At 40.3% G+C, this 22,002-nt stretch overlaps 1 protein-coding gene across 1 annotated transcript in view; it reads left to right on the plus strand.

Annotated features, from left to right (window-relative positions):
* si:dkey-11f4.7 (piezo-type mechanosensitive ion channel component 2) overlaps positions 1–22,002 on the plus strand; it is a 107,423-nt gene that overhangs the window by 71,581 nt on the left and 13,840 nt on the right. Inside the window, 11 exon segments of the mRNA XM_056268453.1 lie at positions 414–580; positions 2,212–2,405; positions 3,791–3,910; positions 4,038–4,253; positions 4,785–5,043; positions 8,296–8,484; positions 9,771–9,972; positions 12,590–12,719; positions 17,440–17,587; positions 18,621–18,835; positions 21,812–21,970. Of these exon segments, the coding sequence (XP_056124428.1) occupies positions 414–580; positions 2,212–2,405; positions 3,791–3,910; positions 4,038–4,253; positions 4,785–5,043; positions 8,296–8,484; positions 9,771–9,972; positions 12,590–12,719; positions 17,440–17,587; positions 18,621–18,835; positions 21,812–21,970 (1,999 nt within the window).

Consider the following 22,002-nt stretch of genomic DNA (forward strand, 5'->3'; position numbering starts at 1 on the left):
GTAACCACTACAACTTCAATCTACCTAAATCCCAAAGGTATCAAGACAATTTTATTAAGTTACACGTTTAAAAAAAAAAGTGCTTAACATAGAAATTTGAGTTTAAATTACACATAATATCAAGTTAATGTAATGATCAACATCATTATGTCAACATAAATCAACAAAATAATGTTTGCAACTTTAATGGCTAAACAAAATCAATAAATTTGAACTTTTTGACTTGCCACCATGCATTCATTCAAGTTGGTAACACAACTTAATTGAATTAGCAGGTTGGAGGAAAATAAAGATGTTTAATTATTCAGATTATACAAATTAGCACACATCTTGATCATGTATATGCATTTAACCATTGATATTTTAATTGTTTTCTTTAACCATTTCCTCGTTTTTCTCTCCTTTCCTTGTAGAGCACATATTTAAGCGAATTCTTGACACGGTGAAGTTTCTCTGGGTTTTCCTTCTCTATCTCACTGAGGATGCAATATCAGGTCTGAAGTCGCTGTGTAAAGACAGCTTGAACATCTCTAAGGTGCTTCGGCTTGAGAAAACTCTACTGAGCATTCAACAGAACAAGGTGAAGGCAATATTCTGCCAGATATAGTTTACTCCATTGCCAGTCGCCTCTGAAATGGAAGATTGTTTAGATCAGTGTTTCTCAACCTCTCCTGCAGGGACCCCCTGACAGGCCATGTTTTTGTTTTAACTCTGAAATGGCACACCTGATTCAAGTAATTAAAGGCTTAATGAGTAATTAGAGTAGGAATAGTTCAATTAATCAATTAGTCAACTACTCATTAAGCCTTTAATGACTTGAATCAGGTGTGCCATTTCAGGGTTAAAACAGAAACATGGCCTGTCAGGGGGTCCCTGCAGGAGAGGTTGAGAAACACTGGTTTAGATGATGATTATAGCACAGGGTTATGGCCTTTATTTCCCAACATGTGGAGTATTGCTGAACATGGGATGCTAGTAAAAAAGGGGGTGTGATGAAAATGAAACCCATGTCCCAACAGGACACCTCATCACCAGTTTGTCAGAAGCATGTTTGCTTGACAGACTTGGCTTCATGTCATGACTTCAGCCCTATAAAGTAATGCTTCAGGTATAAGAAGGAAAGGTAACTGTTGTTCTATGAGAAAGGCTTTAACCCCGCCACTCCCCACACCGGTGCGTAACCTCATACTACGAGAAAGGCTTTGAGGCCTCTTCTGCACAACAGTGCATTATTTGTTACAACTAAGTTTAATGTTTAAGCAATAGTATTGTCCATTAGGATACTTTAATATCTCTATTATGTTCACCACCGTTCAGTTCAGTGTATAAGCTGTCAGATGAGACCAAACATGCCATAGATACATATTAGAACACACTAGTAAATAAACAGTATGTAGTTGAAAGCATATGTCCTGTGTAGCAAATGGTACAGACGTGTTGTTGAGGTGCAAACGACACTGTTTCTCCAGAAAGAACCATCCTGTGCCTGTAGTGTCCCAACAGTCCTCAACCAGCATATTGATGAAACCCTTGCACTATATAAGCATTAGCATACTGTGTTGATGAAGGCCATTGTGCCACGTTTAATTCACATGTATACCTTTAAAAGGATTTCGGAAGGGCTAGGGCAGTAAAGAGTTCTGCCCATATTTGCTCAGCCCTACAAATACTGGCGGTGCGAATGCAACCAAGAAAACGGCCCATTGGGGAACATTTGGTTATCTGGGAACCACCCTGGTGGATAGTTACTGTAACTGAGTTCCTCTAACTGAGTTCCTATAACTACCTGGTGAGAAAACGCCCCTAGTATCCTATGTCCAAATCGCAACACAGAGTTAAAAATGTTTTACACCCATTTGAATTCTACACTGAATGTTGAATTTGAAAGTGCTATAGTGAAGAGCAAACGTTGCAAAAAGGTTAAACAGCACTGATGAGCAGAAGAAATAATGCCAGTGCCAAGAATAAATTGCATGCTTTTCCACTTAACATTACTAAATATTATGACTGTTTTCTGTAGTAAAGGTTTCATATAAAATCTAAATGGAGAATCTATTAGACTTCATTTTATTACAACTGTGACAAGCTGTAAAGTCTGGCTTTGTAAGGCTGTGATGTCAAGGAAATATTATTGGCTGTTTTTCTTCTTCATGGTATATCATTTATTTTGAAAAAACAACTGAATTTAAAAGGACACTTCTCGCTGTTTAGGGCAGAGATGTCACTCATGACAGTATTCATCAGTTCTACAAAAACTGGCTCTCCAGACAAGACACAGAGGCATCATTGGACAAGGCCAAAGAGGATATACAGGACATTATCTCCACACCTCCAGGCATGAGCAGTCACCCGTGTGGCTACGTCAAACTCAACAGTGTCCACTCATGGGGCAGCAGCCTATCCAGGTATGCTAAGAACATTATATATGTATACATATGAGTATGCAAACTCCAATGGCGTGACAGAGAAAGTTTTTGTGTAGTGCTTACAGAATCTAGTGACCTCAGGATGAATATACTGAAGTGGAAAACAATCTTGTGGTGTAATTAACTGGTAAAACAAAAACAACTACATAAAAAAATAAATAAAACAAATGTGTATTATTCTGGCTTAACTGACTAAAACAACATCAACATATAAAGTAAGCCAACCATGTCAATGCAAGCCAAGCTTTATGACCATTGGACTTTGCCTTAAGACAACAAATGGAAGCTAAAGCTGCTTAAAACTGCAATGAACCAAAGACCCGGTTTGAAATCACTGGTGAGAGAGAGAGAGAGAGTAGGTAAAGTAGGTAGTAGTATAGGTAAAACCAGTCTGTTACCACTGAAAACCTGCATTCCACAGTCTCAATTACGAAGGAAAAAATAAATAAATAACCACAATATAACTTAAAAAGTCGACAATAGATCATACTTTTAATCATAAAATAATAGATAAATGTACATAACACTCCATATATGGCCCAAGTATTCACCAACATTGGTAAGCCACCAGTTTGTAATATGCATGTTCTATCCTGAGCTTTGATGCTGCCAAACCCTTGAACATCAACAAAGGATCTAATGGATCTTTACCAAGCATATTATTTTCCCTGGTTTTCCAAATTGTGAGTTTGGCAGTTCCAAACACAAAATTTAATAAAACCAAAACATTTTTACGACTAACATAATATTTTGGTCCAAAAATGAACAGTTGATGAGATAAATCTTCACCAAAAGATGACAGCCATTGAGATAAAAAAAAAAAAAGAAAAAAATCACCCAAATGTACACATTGCACAAAAAGATGAAAAACTTTTCATTTTCAGAACAAAATGGACCATCTACCCCTACATTTGGATATGCAATCCTCCATTGTAAGTCACCAGTGTGTTTATCAATGGGGCGTTTGTACAGTGAGCGCCAGCTACCTTTGGGGGAGATGTCCACTTCCTCTTCATGCCATTCCCGTACGTCAGCAGATACTGTATCATCAAGGATGGAAACAAAAATACTCAACCATCCATTCTTTAATATGGAGTTGTTGATAAAAAGTCATTGATAAAAATTCAGCTCTCCAAGCACTTCATCAGAAAGCAGTTTCAAAAATCAAAATTTAATCCAAGGATATCCATGCTGATGCTTAAAATGTGGTCAAGCTTTACACATCCAGCTGCTATCAGCCGTGATGACAAATTGGTAGAGCATAAGTGTCTAGAAGGTAAAATGTCACTGTAATGTTACATTGTGAAAATGAAATGGTTTGCGAACACTGTATCATGTTGAATTTACCTCTGTATGTTTTTCAGCTGCCAGACTGATGACACTCCTCTAGTCACACGCCAGCCAACTCAAGAAGACTTGGAAGCCCTGGATCTTAATCAACTGGATGCTGTCCAGCACTGCGACAATGGAGATGTCCTGTCCCAGTAAACATCAGTTTCTTCTTTTTTCAACAAAATAACCACTTTCTGTGCCTTGTACAATAACTCTCTGTTAGCACGCACTATACAAGAGTGTGTAATTTCTGTTGTTGATTCATTTATTCCTCATAAGAAATCCTGATTACAACGAAGAGCTGAAGGATCATGATGAAAGATTTGAAAAGATAACAGATGGATGGACAAATGAAGAAAATATACCTAACATTGTGCTGCCAGAAGTCCCCGAGCTGAATCATCTGCATGAGGGAAAAGATGAAGAGATCCAAGAGTCCAGAATGCTCAATCAAGAGACCAGAGCACTTACTGCCAGCGAATTACTGCTGAACAAGTGAGACACACACACACACACACACACACACAAGATTGAAGACATTACTGCAAATATCATCAAGTGTCCACAGGTTGTTCTTGGCACTGGTCCTGTAAGATACTTTCAGACGAATCAGCTCAGATCCACTTATATTTTACAACATTTGACCTTTTTGTACATTATATCTTGTGATGTTTAAATAAAAACGAAGGCACCAAGTCAATGTTGTTGACTATACTAGTTTGTATGTAGTTAAAAATATTTACTTGACTGCTGTTTGACTGCCAGGCAGATACTTTTGATAGCTTGGCTATGTGTGTTCTCCTTAAAATGAATAGTTAATATGTTTCCTTTTTGAAGAAAAATCATTCAATTCCATCCTTCTGGTAGTAAAATAGTCCCTGACATCTCAAATGTGTAGTGCTGTGGTTACTCAGGACCAGGTTTGGAAACACTGCATCAGTTAAAAAACAGACCAGACACATTTTAAATATGGTGGTTTTCTGAAGGCCGTTTTCTAATTTCTCTGTCTTCACTTCCTTTATACAGAATATTTGATATTCCAGAGATTGAGGAGTCTGAGAGATTCTACTCTTCATTACCGTGTGGTGTGCGTCTCATCTTTGCTCTCTACAATTTGATGGAGTCTCAGTCAGAGATGTTCTGTTACTTTGTGATTATCTTCAATCATATGATGTCTGCCTCTCTGCTCACACTCTTCCTACCCATCCTCATCTTCCTGTGGGCCATGCTGTCAGTGCCACGACCAACCAAGCGCTTCTGGATGACAGCTATCATCTACACTCAGGTCAGCATCTCTCCAACCGCTGCAGCTGATGTAACAAATCATTGACTAAGCCATAATCATTAGGCCACAACAGCCTAGTAGATTTATAATGATTCGTGGAACACCTTATTGCTCTTTCTGTAAACACCACACAAGGGGAATCAACTCAAAACAAGGGTGCAAAGAATGGAAAGGAACACCAGTAACTTTGAGCTTTGACCATAAGTTCACATTAACTTGCAGTTTTTTTTTGTTCTTTATTGAACAACATAGTCCACTTTAGACATTCAGTGATTCAGCGTTTTGCCACATACACTGCCCGGACCTGTGGGCTTCAACTGTTTCAATATATTTGGAGTATTTTCAAGGTTGTTTGTGTCGCTAGTGTCACAGAAACAGCATACTTCACGGTTTCAAAGACAAGCCTTAAGCCTAGTCCCAGACTAAAATTAATATTTGAACTGTCTTAACTGAAAGCAGTGCCATTGTTTTATCTCAAGATGCACACCAGTAATGTTTTCAAAGTAATGTTTACTTAAATGTCCTAATTGAACTAAGGCCTAATCCTGGCTAAACCCTGCCTGTGAAACCAGGCCATAGTGCCCAGTTAATGTAGAATATTCTATCACCGTTTCCGTCAAGTTTAACATGAGGGTGTAGATATATGCAACAATAAAAAACAGTTACGAAACTCATAAGGAAGATAAAAAGGACATACCTGAGTTACAAATTTTATGCCAAACTATTGCTGTGCTGCACAAAATTTCCTATAAACACACACCTCCATGTTCTTTCCCTGTTGTGTGATTCTCTCTGTTCATTCAGAACCACAGTTTCACACAGTCACTTTTGGCTGTTTTATTCATTTTTTTAATGTCTGCTAGATGTGATGTCTTTTATCCCAAATGAGAAATATAGTGCAGTGCTTCTCACACTTGGCACCAATACTTGACACCAATACCTTTTTTGGTAACACTTTATAATAACTGCATGCTATTAATCATTTGTTAAGCATGAGTAAACAGTTAATTCATCATTTATAAAGCATTAATAGACATTAATAAGCAGTTTATAAATACAGCTATAAACGCTTTTTTTCTTGATTTATAAGCATATCTATAATGCGTTTAATAATTGTATTTTCATACTTTGTTAATGGTCAATTAATAATTTCTAAATGAAGTATAGCATTATTTACAAACAAGAGTTGTCAGTCATTCATAAGATCACTTAGACAGCGTAAGTAAATGTAGTAAATACAGGTAGTTATAAAGCATTTAGTAGTGGTCAGTTAACTATTTTGTGAGCTAATCTAAAGTGAGGACTACTCATGCCTTATTAAGCATTTATAAAGGAGATTTGAAGGCGCATCAATCTTCTAAACAGTAAAATGTAACAAACACAACACAGTGATACAGAACATAGAAATATTTAACAGCCTTTAAATCTCCTTTATAAATGCTTTACAAGGCATGAATAGTCCTCACTTTAGATGAGCTCACAAACATAGTTAACTGACCACTACTAAATGCTTTATAACTACCCGAACTAACCCTGAATTACAGCATAAATACATGTTAATAAAGCATTTATTAACACACTAAGTAACCATCACTATGTCTGAATAATAAGATGTATGAATGTACATTTAAATAGTTTATTAATCATTTACTTACACGTTCTAAGTAATCTTATGAACCACTGACAACTTTTAAATAACTGGTTTATAAAAAATGCAATTATTCATTTAGAAATAATAAATTGATCATTAATAAAGGATGAAAATACAATTATTAAATAAATTATGGATATGCTTGTAAATCAAGAAGAAAGCATTTATAGCTGTATTTATAAACTGCTTATTAATGTCTATTAATGCTTTATGAATGATGAATTAACTGTTTACTCATGCTTAACTGATGATTATTAGCGTGTAGTTATTATAAAGTGTTACCCATTTGTTTTGCGTCACCTAAGATAAGTGTGATAGTGTTAGATGACTCTTTCTTTCTTTAATTGTGGGGCACCAGCTAAGAGGTTCACCTTGACAGTAAAGAACAATCAAAGATGCTTGAACAAATAAAGTTGATGTAAATTGAAGGGGGTTTATCATCTGACCACTAAGAAGGATTCATGAGATATTAGTAACATGTAAAGTAGGGGTGCTCAATCCTGTTCCTGGAGATCTACCTTCCTGTAAAGTTCAGCTCTGACCCTGATCAAACACACCTGAAGCAGCTAGCTGAGATCTTCAGGAGCACTTGATAATGACACACAGGTGTGGTGTGCAGGGCTGGAACTGAAGCCTGCAGGAAGGTCCATATTCAGGAACAGGATAAAGGGGTCGGAAAAGTTGCTAAGTTGGCAACACTGCCTAGAAGCCGGCACACGATGAGGATCTGAAGTAGGAGCAGAAGGTCCTTAATGTGAAACACGCAGACCTTGAAGCACCTTGTACCAGTACCTTAAAGTGGAGATTTGCTCTCCTGAGCTCAACCTTGTTGCAAATGTGTCTGTATGTCTTCTGCCTTTCTGGGCCAGAGACTCAGAACTTGGACGATCTGCTTTTGTCGCTTTGGCATGCAGACACTAGACGTGCTGCATCTGTTATTGTCTTGCTTGCTGGACAAAGACTCTGAACAGTTGTTGTTAATCTTGCATGGAATCTGAACTCAAAACTTGGTTGTATCTGTTAATGTCTCTTCCCTCATGGGCCGGAGACTCAGAACTTTGTATTACTGGTATTATGGTAGACTTGTTATAGTTTCATGTACAATCTAACATAAATCTAATAGACTATTTTTATTGCAGCTGTCATAAATGGTACTGATATGTATCTAGTTATTATTCCCCATCCTCCAAGGAAGCAATCTAATGTTTTTTTTAATAAATCAGCCTGTATGAGTTTATGGACCTGCTGTTTTGACAACAAATTGGAGATCCAGGATTGTGGTTTGATTCAGAGCACTCAGTAATCCATGAATGAATAATGGTGCCCAGAGGTTGTAGGATCATTTTCCACGTACATTTCTAGCGAAGTGTTGTAGTCTTTAAATATCCGCTTTGTTATGACTAAGGGTTAGGGTTAGGGTGCTTTGAAAGTCTGTTACTTGTAGTGAGGCAACAAGGAATTTAAAACCATAACAGATAAACACAAAAGAAAAACAAAAGCTTTATAGGTAACACCAGCAGAAACACTGGAGCAGAGAACATAGACCTGAAACGTTCAAAGCTCCCATATTTGTTCCCCTTTCTTCATCTCTCTCCACTCAGCTCACAGTTGTGGTGAAGTACTTTTTCCAGTTTGGCTTCTTCCCATGGACAACATCAGCATATCGTGGCATTAATGCGGAGCGTCCATTCGCAGTCCCCAACATAGTTGGAGTTGAGAAGAAAGATGGCTACGTCCTGCTAGACCTCATCCAGCTAATTGCTCTGTTCTTCCATCGCTCCATCCTTAAGGTACTTCACCTTCCCATAAATCTTTAAAAGACATTCCAGTTCATGATCTGTATGTTTTATTGCAAGGATACATTAAATTTGGTAAAATATTCCATTTTTAATTAGAAATGTTTTATCAATATTTTTCCTTATTTAATTAATTGTAACTGTTTATATCCAACATTTTTCCTTAACCTAAAACCATTGGAAAAATGTGCGACCCTACCTACATTTCTGCAAGACTTCCAAGCCGTACCTATATATTCAAGTCAATGAATGTAGTTTCCAGCTGAAATTAATACTAGGGGCTGTAAAACACAGACTACTTGAATTCATTTTATGATTACAGAGGCAGATTATCAATTTATAAATATTATAAATAAATTTTTTGCACAGTTCCTTGCACAATACTTTATTACGACCTCAAAAAACCTTTACCATATAGCATGAAACTAATACATTATGAGGTTTGCATCATGTAATCAGCTCCATAAGTGTGAGTTCTGGAATAGGAAACTTGTTTTCTAGTTCACCTGGTACAGCATTATACTTACAACCTGGAGCAGTATAAGTATGTTTTTACCTCACTTTTGCTTTTGTTAACACTATTGCTTAATTGTAGGGTTGGATTTAGTGTAAGTGCTAAGATATTTTCAAATGCGAAACGTGCAAGAATCAACATAAATCATTTTGTAGGAATGTCGCCAGAAGCAGATTTTTCCACTGAGCTTGGGTTGTTCTCCTTGATTCTTACACCATATTGGATGGAATTGTACTTTGAACTTGGTACAATGTATTCTGGGATTTAATTTTCTTTGAAGTATGCAGGCGATGCTGCCTTATAATTTGTCCAAACAAAAGCATTGTTTATCTGTTAATTAGTTCAGTTCTGTCTTTCCCGCTTTCCCGATCTTGTTCCTGAGTATCCGTTTGTTAAAGATTTGAGTTTGTTTTTGTTTAATAAAAGATTGCAACCACCAACCATAACAGTAGAACTGACCAAAAATGGATCTGGCCATGGAGGCCGTTCCCGAGACGCCCCCTGAACTGCCTGCACCTCCCTTGCCTCCAGAACCAGCGCCGCCCTGGAGACTCCCTGTCCCGCTACGCCTCGCCCACGTCAGCATCTAGGGTGCCCACCCTCCCACCCCTGTGAATTAGATCCAGTTTAGTCTCTGCTGCAACCACCAATCGTAACACAGTCTTTGCATAAGGAGTGTGCCTGCCTATGATGCCTAGTATGGTGGTTCATTAGGTTTTATAACAGAGCCAGTGAGATTTTTGTGACTTTGTTTGTGTGCCTTCAGTGTCATGGTTTATGGGATAACAAGGAGGTGGAGATGCCAGACTTCTTTAAGAAGCTAAAGAGGAAAACAGAGAAAAACAAGATGACTGGAGGATCGAGACGACGAGAAGAAAGCACAAATAGACGAATTCCCTTCATTCCTCTTCAGGCTTCATTCACTTCTTTCCTTCGAAGACAGAGAGCAGAGAGTCCTGAGAGACAGGGTAAGATCTTCATATGGAAATCTATGAGGAATATACTGAATATATATACACTCACCTAAAGGATTATTAGGAACACCATACTAATACTGTGTTTGACCCCCTTTCGCCTTCAGAACTGCCTTAATTCTACGTGGCATTGATTTAACAAGGTGCTGAAAGCATTCTTTAGAAATGTTGGCCCATATTGATAGGATAGCATCTTGCAGTTGATGGAGATTTGTGGGATGCACATCCAGGGCACGAAGCTCCCGTTCCACCACATCCCAAAGATGCTCTATTGGGTTGAGATCTGGTGACTGTGGGGGCCATTTTAGTACAGTGAACTCATTGTCATGTTCAAGAAACCAATTTGAAATGATTCGAGCTTTGTGACATGGTGCATTATCCTGCTGGAAGTAGCCGTCAGAGGATGGGTACATGGTGGCCATAAAGGGATGGACATGGTCAGAAACAATGCTCAGGTAGGGCGTGGCATTTAAACGATGCCCAATTGGCACTAAGGGGCCTAAAGTGTGCCAAGAAAACATCCCCCACGCCATTACACCACCACCACCAGCCTGCACAGTGGTAACAAGGCATGATGGATCCATGTTCTCATTCTGTTTACGCCAAATTCTAACTCTACCATCTGAATGTCTCAACAGAAATCGAGACCAGGCAACATTTTTCCAGTCTTCAACTGTCCAATTTTGGTGAGCTCTTGCAAATTGTAGCCCCTTTTTCCTATTTGTAGTGGAGATGAGTGGTACCCGGTGGGGTCTTCTGCTGTTGTAACCCATCCGCCTCAAGGTTGTGCGTGTTGTGGCTTCACAAATGCTTTGCTGCATACCTCGGTTGTAACGAGTGGTTATTTCAGTCAAAGTTGCTCTTCTATCAGCTTGAATCAGTCGGCCCATTCTCCTCTGACCTCTAGCATCAACAAGGCATTTTCGCCCACAGGACTGCCGCATACTGGATGTTTTTCCCTTTTCACACCATTCTTTGTAAACCCTAGAAATGGTTGTTCGTGAAAATCCCAGTAACTGAGCAGATTGTGAAATACTCAGACCGGCCCGTCTGGCACCAACAACCATGCCACGCTCCAAATTGCTTAAATCACCTTTCTTTCCCATTCTGACATTCGGTTTGGAGTTCAGGAGATTGTCTTGACCAGGACCACACCCCTAAATGCATTGAAGCAACTGCCATGTGATTGGTTGATTAGATAATTGCATTAATGAGAAATTGAACAGGTGTTCCTAATAATACTTTAGGTGAGTGTATATATACTGTATATACACACATACACAGTAGTGGAGCAAAACTTAACATCAAAGTTATACATGGATTTTTAATAATACCTGTTCTTGTCTTAGGACAACTTTGATTAACTTTTTTGATCAACTTCAAATGTTCACTACTTTGTATGTGTGTGTGTATATATATATATATATATATATACCAGTGGCGAAAGGGGGTCAAACACAGTATTAGTATGGTGTTCCTAATAATCCTTTAGGTGAGTGTATATATACCAGTGGCGAGTGGTGACTTTCTTTAACCGGGTTTGCTGGGTGACACGATATGTCAAAAACGCACTGATGAACGTTAGATGGGTTTATAATAAGCGTGTTCACCCCAGACAGTGTTAGCTGCTCAGTTGTTTACTCTCATAACACATGGCAACACAGCTAAAAGATCCCTATATTTGAGCATTTATTGAAAGTAGCCTACACTTACCTGTTGATGCTTTCACAAACACCCGTAAAAGCTGTTGAGTGTAGTCATGCGCAATGCGCAAAAGGGGGGTTTGTTTGCAACATGTGCCGTATTTTTGTTATTCCGCTAGGTGGCACTCATGTTGCAGAAACGACATGCTTCAACTTAAAACGGTACGGTGTGCATCTAAATAAGAGACAAAGTAAGAAACACCATGGCAGGTGTCAATTTAAATGTATGCCAGAAGTGTTTTTTTTTAAAATAAAAAAGTATAATATAATAAATATTAGAAGCCTACTATAAATAAAATATAAGTAAAATATCATTAGAATAAATGTATGTAGCCTATAATAAAAATATAATTGTTCTTATAAAAAAAAGTTGAAATTGATGACTTTAACAAACGCATAGACTACGATTAACAGCCTCGGATAGTTACAGGTCTGCTTACAATAGCTTACGATACATAATAACAGAGCGTACGCGGCAAAGCTTCTGTGGATCTGCATACCCGGAACGATCAGTAAGTGGCAGATTTGACGGAAATTACCATCGTTTGCCACATAAATAAATGCCTGAGAGTTACATACGTATTACTAACATTTTATTGTGTAAGCTTTATGATACACCTCAAACAAGGGTAATTTATAGTGTTAATGCTAATCAGTGAGTCCATGAATGTTTTGGGTATGCAGAGCATTAGCAGCTGATATGGACAGTATGCCACTGATATACACACACACACACACACACAGATAACGCATATACAGTACATTCAAAAATACATGTATACAATGACAAATTTTGCACAGGCCAGTTTGTTCTCTATTTGTTTTTTTCATGTCTACTGTTGTATGATATCATACATAAGTATTTATATATCTGTGTTAATATCCTTTTTTAAATATTATATCATCAGATGAGAGCCATAGCAGGGAAAGGCGTTCACAGAAGAAGCGGCAGAGGAATGTGCCGCTAAGCAGAAAGGAGCGAATGAAAAAGTATATGAATGACCGAATGCTGGAGGCCAAAGCTGCTGTCATAGAGCTGTAAGAGATGAGTAGCAGGACAAATGTTCAATTTAACATTTGTATATACTTTGAAAATGCATTGTTCGAGAAAGCTTTACATATTCAAAAACATTCATTTAAAAATATTCTACTGTTTGCTTCAATTAAAATAATCTGTATATAATTATGGAATATCATACATAAACAAAGTCACTCGGTGATGCAGACCATGCTGATGATGAACACAGCGGCACTGAGTTTGTGATTGAAGAGAACTCATTGTTTGTGTCAAGGTGAGACATGACTAAGATCCTCAGTCCTTAGAGTGCCCCCGTGCCACACAGAACCCCTACCAAACCTGGAGTAGGGAAGAGAAAATGTTCAAATTCGTTGCTTAACCCTCTGGGGCAGTGTTACTCATTGAGCGGCTCGCCAAGCTTTGATTAGTGGCTCACATGGCGGTAAATAATACGTGTGTTATGATGCAGCAGACACCAGGGGATCCATACGCAGTATTTATTAGAAGTCGTCAAACAGGCAGGGATCAAATAACAGCAAACAGGGCAATGGAGACAAGGCAGAGACAAACCAGATACAGGCAGAGGGTCGAGGCAGGCAGCGAGAATCAGAGTCCAGTGAAACAGTCCAGGGTCAGGGCAGGCAGAAAAGGGTCAGCAACGATAAACAATCCACAGGTCAAAATACAGGAAGCAAACACAGGAGGATAACGCTCAGAATTGCAACTAACAGTAAAACAAGACTTCGCAATAAGTGAATGTGAAAACCAGGTATTTATGGTGTGAACTAAACAAGATGATGAGAAACAGGTGAATGAGATGAGTGCTGATGAGTCCGGGCAGTGAGTTATGGGAAATGTAGTTTGTGAGTGAAACATGATTGTCTTGTGTGGAGTGCCCTCTGGTGTCTCTCAAGGGCACTCCAGCTGGTGACCCCAAAGAGCGGCTTCCAGACGCTCAAACTGTCCAGGTGGGAGGTGGAGCGGAGGCGGATCTGGGGGCGGGATGGAGGGCCAGGTCCGTGGAGCAGAAGAGGAACTGGAGACCAGGGTGGAGCAGGCTGTGCAGGCGACCAGGGCGGATCAGGCAGTGCAGGCGACCAGGGCAGATCAGGCAGTGCAGGCGACCAGGGCGGATCAGGCAGTGCAGGCGACCAGGGCAGATCAGGCAGTGCAGGCGACCAGGGCAGATCCGGCAGTGCAGGCGACCAGGGCGGATCAGGCAGTGCAGGCGACCAGGGCGGATCCGGCAGTGCAGGCGATCCTTCAGGCCAGGGAGGAGACGACAGTCCAACTGGCGGCCACGGCGGAAGAAACCCTTCGGGCGGCCACGGCGGAGAAGACCTCTCGGGCGGCCACGGCGGTGAAGACCTCTCAGGCGGCCACGGCGGTGAAGACCTCTCAGGCGGCCACGGCGGAGGCTCAGGAACCAACAGCGGCATAGGAAAAGCCACCGGCCCAGGAACAGCCATCGGCTCAGGAACAGACACTGGATCCGGCTCAGGAACAGACACTGGATCCGGCTCAGGAACTGGAACAGACACAGGCTCGGCGGCCATCTTGTCCGGAGACACAGGCTCGTTGACGGCCATCTTGTCCGGAGACACAGGCTCGGTGACGGCCATCTTGTCCGGAGACACAGGCTCAGTGACGGCCATCCTGTCAGGAAACTCTGGAATGGACGGGACCAGCATCTTGTGAAACTCTGGGCTGGACAGAACCAGCGGCGAAGAGGGCCTTGAGCTGGGCAGGACCAGCGGCGAGGAGGACTGAGCGCTGGGCAGGACCAGTGGTGAAGAGAGCCTTGAGCTGGGCAGGACCAGCGGCGAGGAGGACTGAGCGCTGGGCAGGACCAGTGGTGAAGAGGGCCTTGAGCTGGGCAGGACCAGCGGTGAAGAGGGCCTTGGCTCTGGTTCTGCGGGTATAACGCTCACAGACTCCTGCTTGGCGGGCATAATGCTCTCAGACTCAGGCACGGCTGGACTGGTGTGAGGTGCAGGCTCTGGAATGGCAGACATGACTTGAACAGTCTCTGGATCGGCAGGCGTGACGAGAACAGTCTCTGGATCGGCAGACGTGACGTGAAGCGTCTCTGGCTCGGCAGAAGTGACGTGAAGCGTCTCTGGCTCGGCAGGTGTCTCTGGCTCGGCAGAAGTGACGTGAAGCGTCTCTGGCTCGGCAGAAGTGACGTGAAGCTCAGTCTCTGGCTCGGCAGAAGCGACGTGAAGCTCAGTCTCTGGATCGGCAGAAGCGACGTGAAGCTCAGTCTCTGGATCGGCAGAAGCGAGGTGACGGTCTCTGGCTGGACGGTCTCTCGCTGGACGGTCTCTCGCTGGACGGTCTCTCGCTGGGCAGGTACTGTGGGGTTGTAGGGCTCCTTGTCCGCTAAACCCACAGTAAAGGTTGAACCGCACAGTAACAGGGCCAAATCAATATAAAATTCTAAAGTCCATTGAGGATTGTGCAGTGGCATGGCTGACCCGAGTGGCTCAGATAGTCCCCCTCTAAAGAAAATCATGAGGCACAACAAATCCATTGGAGTTACGTTTGAAAGTTCAATAAAGTCTCTCACGTAATCCTCAATGGGCCGGTCTCCCTGACGGAGGCGCATAATTTGTGCTACTGGATTCATTTTTGATGCTGCTGGATCTGAAGTGGCGAAGTCTTCTGTTATGATGCAGCAGACACCAGGGGATCCATACGCAGTATTTATTAGAAGAAGTCAAACAGGCAGGGATCAAATAACAGCAAACAGGGCAATGGAGACAAGGCAGAGACAAACCAGATACAGGCAGAGGGTCGAGGCAGGCAGCGAGAATCAGAGTCCAGTGAAACAGTCCAGGGTCAGGGCAGGCAGAAAAGGGTCAGCAACGATAAACAATCCACAGGTCAAAATACAGGAAGCAAACACAGGAGGATAATGCTCAGAATTGCAACTAACAGTAAAACAAGACTTCGCAATAAGTGAATGTGAAAACCAGGTATTTATGGTGTGAACTAAACACGATGATGAGAAACAGGTGAATGAGATGAGTGCTGATGAGTCCGGGCAGTGAGTTATGGGAAATATAGTTTGTGAGTGAAACATGATTGTCTGGTGTGGAGTGCCCTCTGGTGTCTCTCAAGGGCACTCCAGCTGGTGACCGTTACAACGTGATATGATCATGCAGTCACTACATTAAAACATAAAAACATGTTAAAAACATAAAAACATTAAAAACAAGTAGGGCTATAACATAACCCATTGAAAACTCAAAGTGTCAGCTCTATTACAAAACATTTCTGATCGGATTGAAAGGGATGGTTTATTCCTTTTCTAATCCAAACGAGAGAACATGTAGGCTAAACGCTTGATCGATTGAAAACCGAAACTGAAAGGATGACGTATGACGCGCTGAATGAGCTGTTCTTCCTGTTGAATAAAGTGTCGTATAAATGACTGTCCCGTCGTTCTGAAATTCTCCTTTCACTCAGTGTCTGTGAAGTGAAGCAGGGCAACGTCCCACCAGTCCTTGTTCAGACTCTCATCCACAGATGACAACAGAGGTTTTGGGCGCAGAGAGGAGCATTTTTACTGCGTGATAAAACAGTACGGCACAACGGTTCATATGTTCATAGTCTCCAAATTATGACCAGAAATTAATACATATTAAGTCTGCTGTTTAAAACAAATAAAGAACCAGTGTAGGAGAATGGTTATTAATGCAAACAGCAGGAAACTGTATATCCAACGCTATCTCACGACCAATTCGTACAAATTCATACGAGTGATTAAAAGGTGGCTAATTTGTACGACCTCACTCGTACGAATTGTCTAAACCCACGTGATGGAAAGGTTTAGGGGCGGGGTCAGGGGTAGGTCATACGCGTTCATGTAAACTACAATACACTCAGATTCATCAATCGGATTAAATTCAGTCCGATTGAAACAAAAGTTGTGCATTTAATGTCTCCGTTCCCTTCTTCAAGGAATAGGGGTTACATTAGTAACCTAAACATTTTCTGTAACGTTATTTTGAAACGACGTGCATTTTGTAAAGTGCTATACAAGTAAAAATGATTTGACTAGACAAACAGAAGTTAAGGAGACATTGGCCTGGGACATCGACCTTAGTCAGGTTCGACACCATATTGAATTTAATGCAAATGAAAACGAGGCTGTGAGGGATTGACATACAGTCTCTACAATGGCACATACTGTATTTTCACAACATTTAAAAGCGTTTTATGGATTTTGTACCTTCTGAAAGTTTTTCGGAAAGACGTTTTGTTAGCTGAACAATTAGTATGTTGTTAAACAACAGTGCAAAAAAAAAAAAGAAATATAGTGCTATGTGAGTAACTATCTACCTGACATGACCTCTATGAAACAAGAAAGACACAGAGGCTAAGTAGAGTCACTGCAACTTATGTACATCGTAACTTCGGCTTACGTCAGTGAGTATTTTTTAATGTGTTTATCCAGCTAATGAATATCTAGTGCCAAGTACTGTCTCTGGCGGTCAGGAACACTGAAACTGAATAACCTTTGCTGCTCAGTCACGGCACATATGCTCACTAATCACTTTTCTTCACAATTGCCATTTCATCTGCATTGATTGTTAGTCTGGGTCGATTTATATGTCTATTCTGTACTTCCAAAGAACAGCATTTTAGAAAGATATTTGTGTGGAATACTGCTATATTAAAACAATGCAATAATAATACTCCTGCTCATTTAAATCTTTTTTCTTTTCTTTTCAGTGCTCTACACATATACTTACCCATAAGGCAGTTCTTCTATGACATCATTCACCCCGAGTACAGCCCTGTGTGTGATGTGTATGCGGTGATGTTTCTGATAGATGTGGTGAACTTCATCATCATTATATTTGGATATTGGGCTTTTGGAGTAAGTATTAGAAGTCCTCTCACAATCCTACAATAATGTTTAGTCACTTTTCAATTTAATTTAGTTATGTTAGTGAAATATTTAAATTTTAAGGAATTGCAGAAAGTATAGTATATTGAAAAGAGTATGCCAAAAGTCCCTGGATGGTCTACTATTTACGGTATATTTTATATAAGCGAAATTGAAGAACAAAACTGAGGTGAAGTTATTTCCAACAAAACCAGGCCAAAAACTAAGTTGGTTTGGACTTTGCTTTGGGAGTTTGAAACAGCTTGCCAAAGAAAAAATTCTGGAAAAGTTGGCTCCGGCTGGTAAATACTTTCAATCTACCATTGGTTTGTAGCATTTATGTAATGGGTAGGGCTGGCGCTGTGACTCCGCCTTTGACATTGGTTAATTTCTTCTGTTCAGTCCATAGAGATCAGACGTCCACGAGTAAGAACACAAACAAACTGGAGAGCTGCTTTATGCTTTATAGTAGAAATTTGTACCGACTTGTACAACACAACCTCTATATCACCATGGTATAGAGGTTGCATGGTACAAGTCGGTACTTCAGATTAATTGTGGCGTTGGTAGTAATGACATATTCTGATTAAAAATAGTTGTCATCTCATAATTATGACATGATGTAAATGCAGCAATAGAGACGCCCTGAAAGGAGTTTGAGTTGTTAGTAATCATTAAAAATATGATCATTAAAAACATCACAAAATATTTAATATTTATCTGTGTTAGATTCCATCTTCAACAACATTGTGAACTCTCATAAAGATATGAATAGCATAATAGCAAAACAGATACATTTCATCATTAACTATGAAATGCATTATGCAAAAAAACATTAGCAGTGTTTTGTGCATGAAAGACCCATGACTGCTAGATAAACATGCTAAAGTGCCCAAGACTCTTATTTGGACACTTGAGAATACTGAATTTCATTGTTGATATGTGACCACCACCTAACTTGCTCATCTGTTTTTCTGTGTTTGTTTATTTGGCAATTAATGAATGTATTGAATGATTGATACAGAAGCACAGCGCGGCCGCCGATATAACAGAGTCACTGTCAGAAGACCAGGTTCCTGAGGCTTTCCTCGTCATGCTTCTCATCCAGTTCAGTACCATGATTGTGGACCGGGCACTCTATCTCCGTAAAACTCTCCTTGGGAAGTGTGTTTTCCAGGTAGTGCTTGTGTTTGGGATCCACTTCTGGATGTTCTTCATACTACCTGGTGTCACAGAGAGGTGAGGAATACTGAAACTGAAGAACTGTTAATCACTGACAAAGATCATCAAAGTTTGGATACGATTATTTATACTTTTTGTAACTATTTTCCACATTTGATAAATTAGTTACATAACTTGTTTTGATCATTACATGATTATACTTCCTTTAGCTTTTCCAAACCTGATGAAAAAACACTGGGAGTGTGAACAGCCACACCAACCCATCTCCTTGCTGAAATAGTCCTAAAAATCACTTCCATCTATTTGAAAAAACTTGAGGCAGTTGGATGGGCCAGGCTCTTGATCAATGAGCTTCTGAAAAAAAAACCCGGACTAATCATTGTCCTACTCAAATCTCATCCAAAGTTTTTCTCATTAAATGCAACTTTTTTCTCTCTCCCCCACTGAAGATCTGCATCGGCATGTGCTTTCTACAGTACAATGACACACATTATCACAGTCTAAAGTTACTCTATGAATTGCATCCTAATTCAGTAAATTACAATACGCAAAGCTCTTAATCCGTCAAGCTGCACATGGCAGGGATTGTTAGGATCACAAGAAAGGCAATGCAAAGACTGTCACTGCACAACGTCTTGTAATCCTCGGATGCATCTCTATCGTTGTGTTGCTGTAGTAATCCTGTGTTTGCGTCTCTCTCGGATTTATTCACCTCCTACTACATGCGTGAATCGCTAGGTGGGACTAAAGAAGCAATGATTGAAATTAATGATGTAGAAGTAGTGTAATGATAGAAACTCGGAAGCAAGATGCAAGTAAAACTCAGTATTTATTATAAAGCAATGATGAAGCAAGAAAGAGTCCAGTGGTAACAGGCTAGCGGCGCAGGGACTCCAATGGTCAGATGAATCCGGTGAGTGAGGTGACGGAGAGTGCTAAACAAACAAGACGAATCCAGATAACAACCACAGGAACACGAACAGGAACAACGAAGGCACGGGACTGGAACGCAGAGGGATCAACACAACCGGACATCACAAAACAACGATCTGACAATGGAGATGAGAAGTTGATGAGATATATACACAGGAATGGATAGACTGCAGCTGGTGATGAGGTAATGAGTGATTGCTGAACGAGCGTTGATGAGCGGCCACGCCCCTCTGATCAGCGCACACACATACAACAACAGAGACACGAGACAAGAAGAAGACATAGGATTTACCAACCGTGACAAGTAGGCTTCAAATTTTTTTCTGCAGATGCGGTCTTTCATTGCACTGACTTCATACTGAGTCAAAAATATAAAAACGAACCACTTTTTAGCAGCTTGGTTTCAATAAAAGCTTTTTTTGGACTAACAAAGAAGTTTTGAGTTCCACCCCTGATATTTAGCAACTTACAATCTTCAATTGACACACATGTAATAAAAAAAAAATTGGACTTAAGCCAAGCCAAACAAACTTTGAAACTTGTTCTACAAGCTGCAACACTAACACTCTGGTTTGAAAATAACATTAAAATAACAACAAAATACAATTAACAAAAAACTATTCTTAAATGTCTGAATACCATCCTTTTTCTTGATCAAGACAACAGACGAAACATATGGGCTACAACTCCCTGGTGCCTCATGCCTCCAACAGTTGATTTATTTGTACCATCACTATCTTTTACTCAAAGGAAGAAATCAGTCTGCGTATTTTGTTAAACCGGTGTGTCCAAAAGGGCCATATCATGATAAATTAATTTAGTACATGCCAGATCTTTCTGACTAGAACTTGTGAAGCAGGACCCTTACTACACCCCTGATAAAACCAAATTTCCATAAGGTGACAGAATGGAGAAAAAAAACTTTGGGAGAAACCAGGCTCAGTCGGGGGCCAGTTCTCCTCTGGCCAATGACCGAACAGTTGTATGATTATGATTCAGGCAGCATTATTGGTCAGATTGGATTGGAACATTCAGAATATTATCCAGTTCCATCTGGTTGAAGATCGGAGTCATCATGCCGGTATGAAGACGGGTTTGTTGAGGATCAGTGCTGATGGCTGTCGTGACGATGAGGCCTTTACAGGGGAGAGTCTAGTTGACACAACCTCTGCTGACACTTCAGGGATGCGTTGTGGTCGTGTCTAGGAACAGGTCCTCCATCTGATCTAGATGCGGCCCGAATCCAGCTGATTACAGTAAACCTCAGAATAAACAGAAAGACTAACATTAGCGTAGATGCCATTCATCTTATGATGTAACTAACAAGTACATCGGGTGTTATAGGAAGTGTTTCCGGTTATGGCTGACCTAATTGATGCGTCCTAATAATCATTTAACTGATTTAAATAATGGGAATGTATAATGTTCTATGTGTATGCCAGGAGATGATGTAGATTTGAAAATCCTGCTTCCCCCTATTATTATTGAATCACGGAAGCTACGCCAGTTACTTTTGCCAAAAGATTTATATTTATTATGTATCATGTATCATGTGTCAGACAGAGAGAAACACAGGCATATAAGAATAAAGCTATATGAGAGAGGTCTTCATTCCAGATTTCTCTGTTCCCCATTTCTCTATCTTCTCACCCCATCATGCTTGCTATAAATGCTTCCTAATGATATCTCCCAAGGGTAGCATGTACAGAGTGAACAGCAATGGTCCTAGTACTAAGCCTTGCGGTACTCCATTCTTAACTTGTGATCCTATGACATCTCTTCATTTACTATTACAAACTGATAACGGTAAGATAAGGATGATTTAAACCATGCTAATGCAATTCCACTTATGCCAACATAATTTTCGAGTCTATTCAAAAGAATGTTGCGGTCGATAGTGTCAAATGCAGCACTAACATCGAGTAACACTAATAGAGAATTACAACCACAATGGACTATGGACAGTAGCATTCCTCTTTTACATAAGGTATTTTAAAAAGTATAAAATTACTAGTATACGTTTAAATTACTTGTGGTCTGTGAGAGAAAAAGCCGTTAGAATTATTCATGTTAATTTTTCTCAAATGTTTCTTATTTCAGGAGGTTCAACCGGAATCGAGTTGCTCAACTGTGGTACTTTGTCAAGTGTATCTATTTTGGTCTCTCAGCATACCAGATCAAATGTGGCTACCCTAATCGTGTTCTTGGAAATTTTCTTACCAAGAACCACAACTACTTCAACCTCTTCCTCTTTCAGGGGTAAGTCAGTTACAACGACTGATTTGTTTCTG

The sequence above is a fragment of the Rhinichthys klamathensis genome, unplaced genomic scaffold (assembly GCF_029890125.1).
Source record: "Rhinichthys klamathensis goyatoka isolate OS25496 unplaced genomic scaffold, OSU_Roscu_1.1 h1tg000272l_1, whole genome shotgun sequence".
Lineage (NCBI taxonomy): Eukaryota > Metazoa > Chordata > Actinopteri > Cypriniformes > Leuciscidae > Rhinichthys > Rhinichthys klamathensis.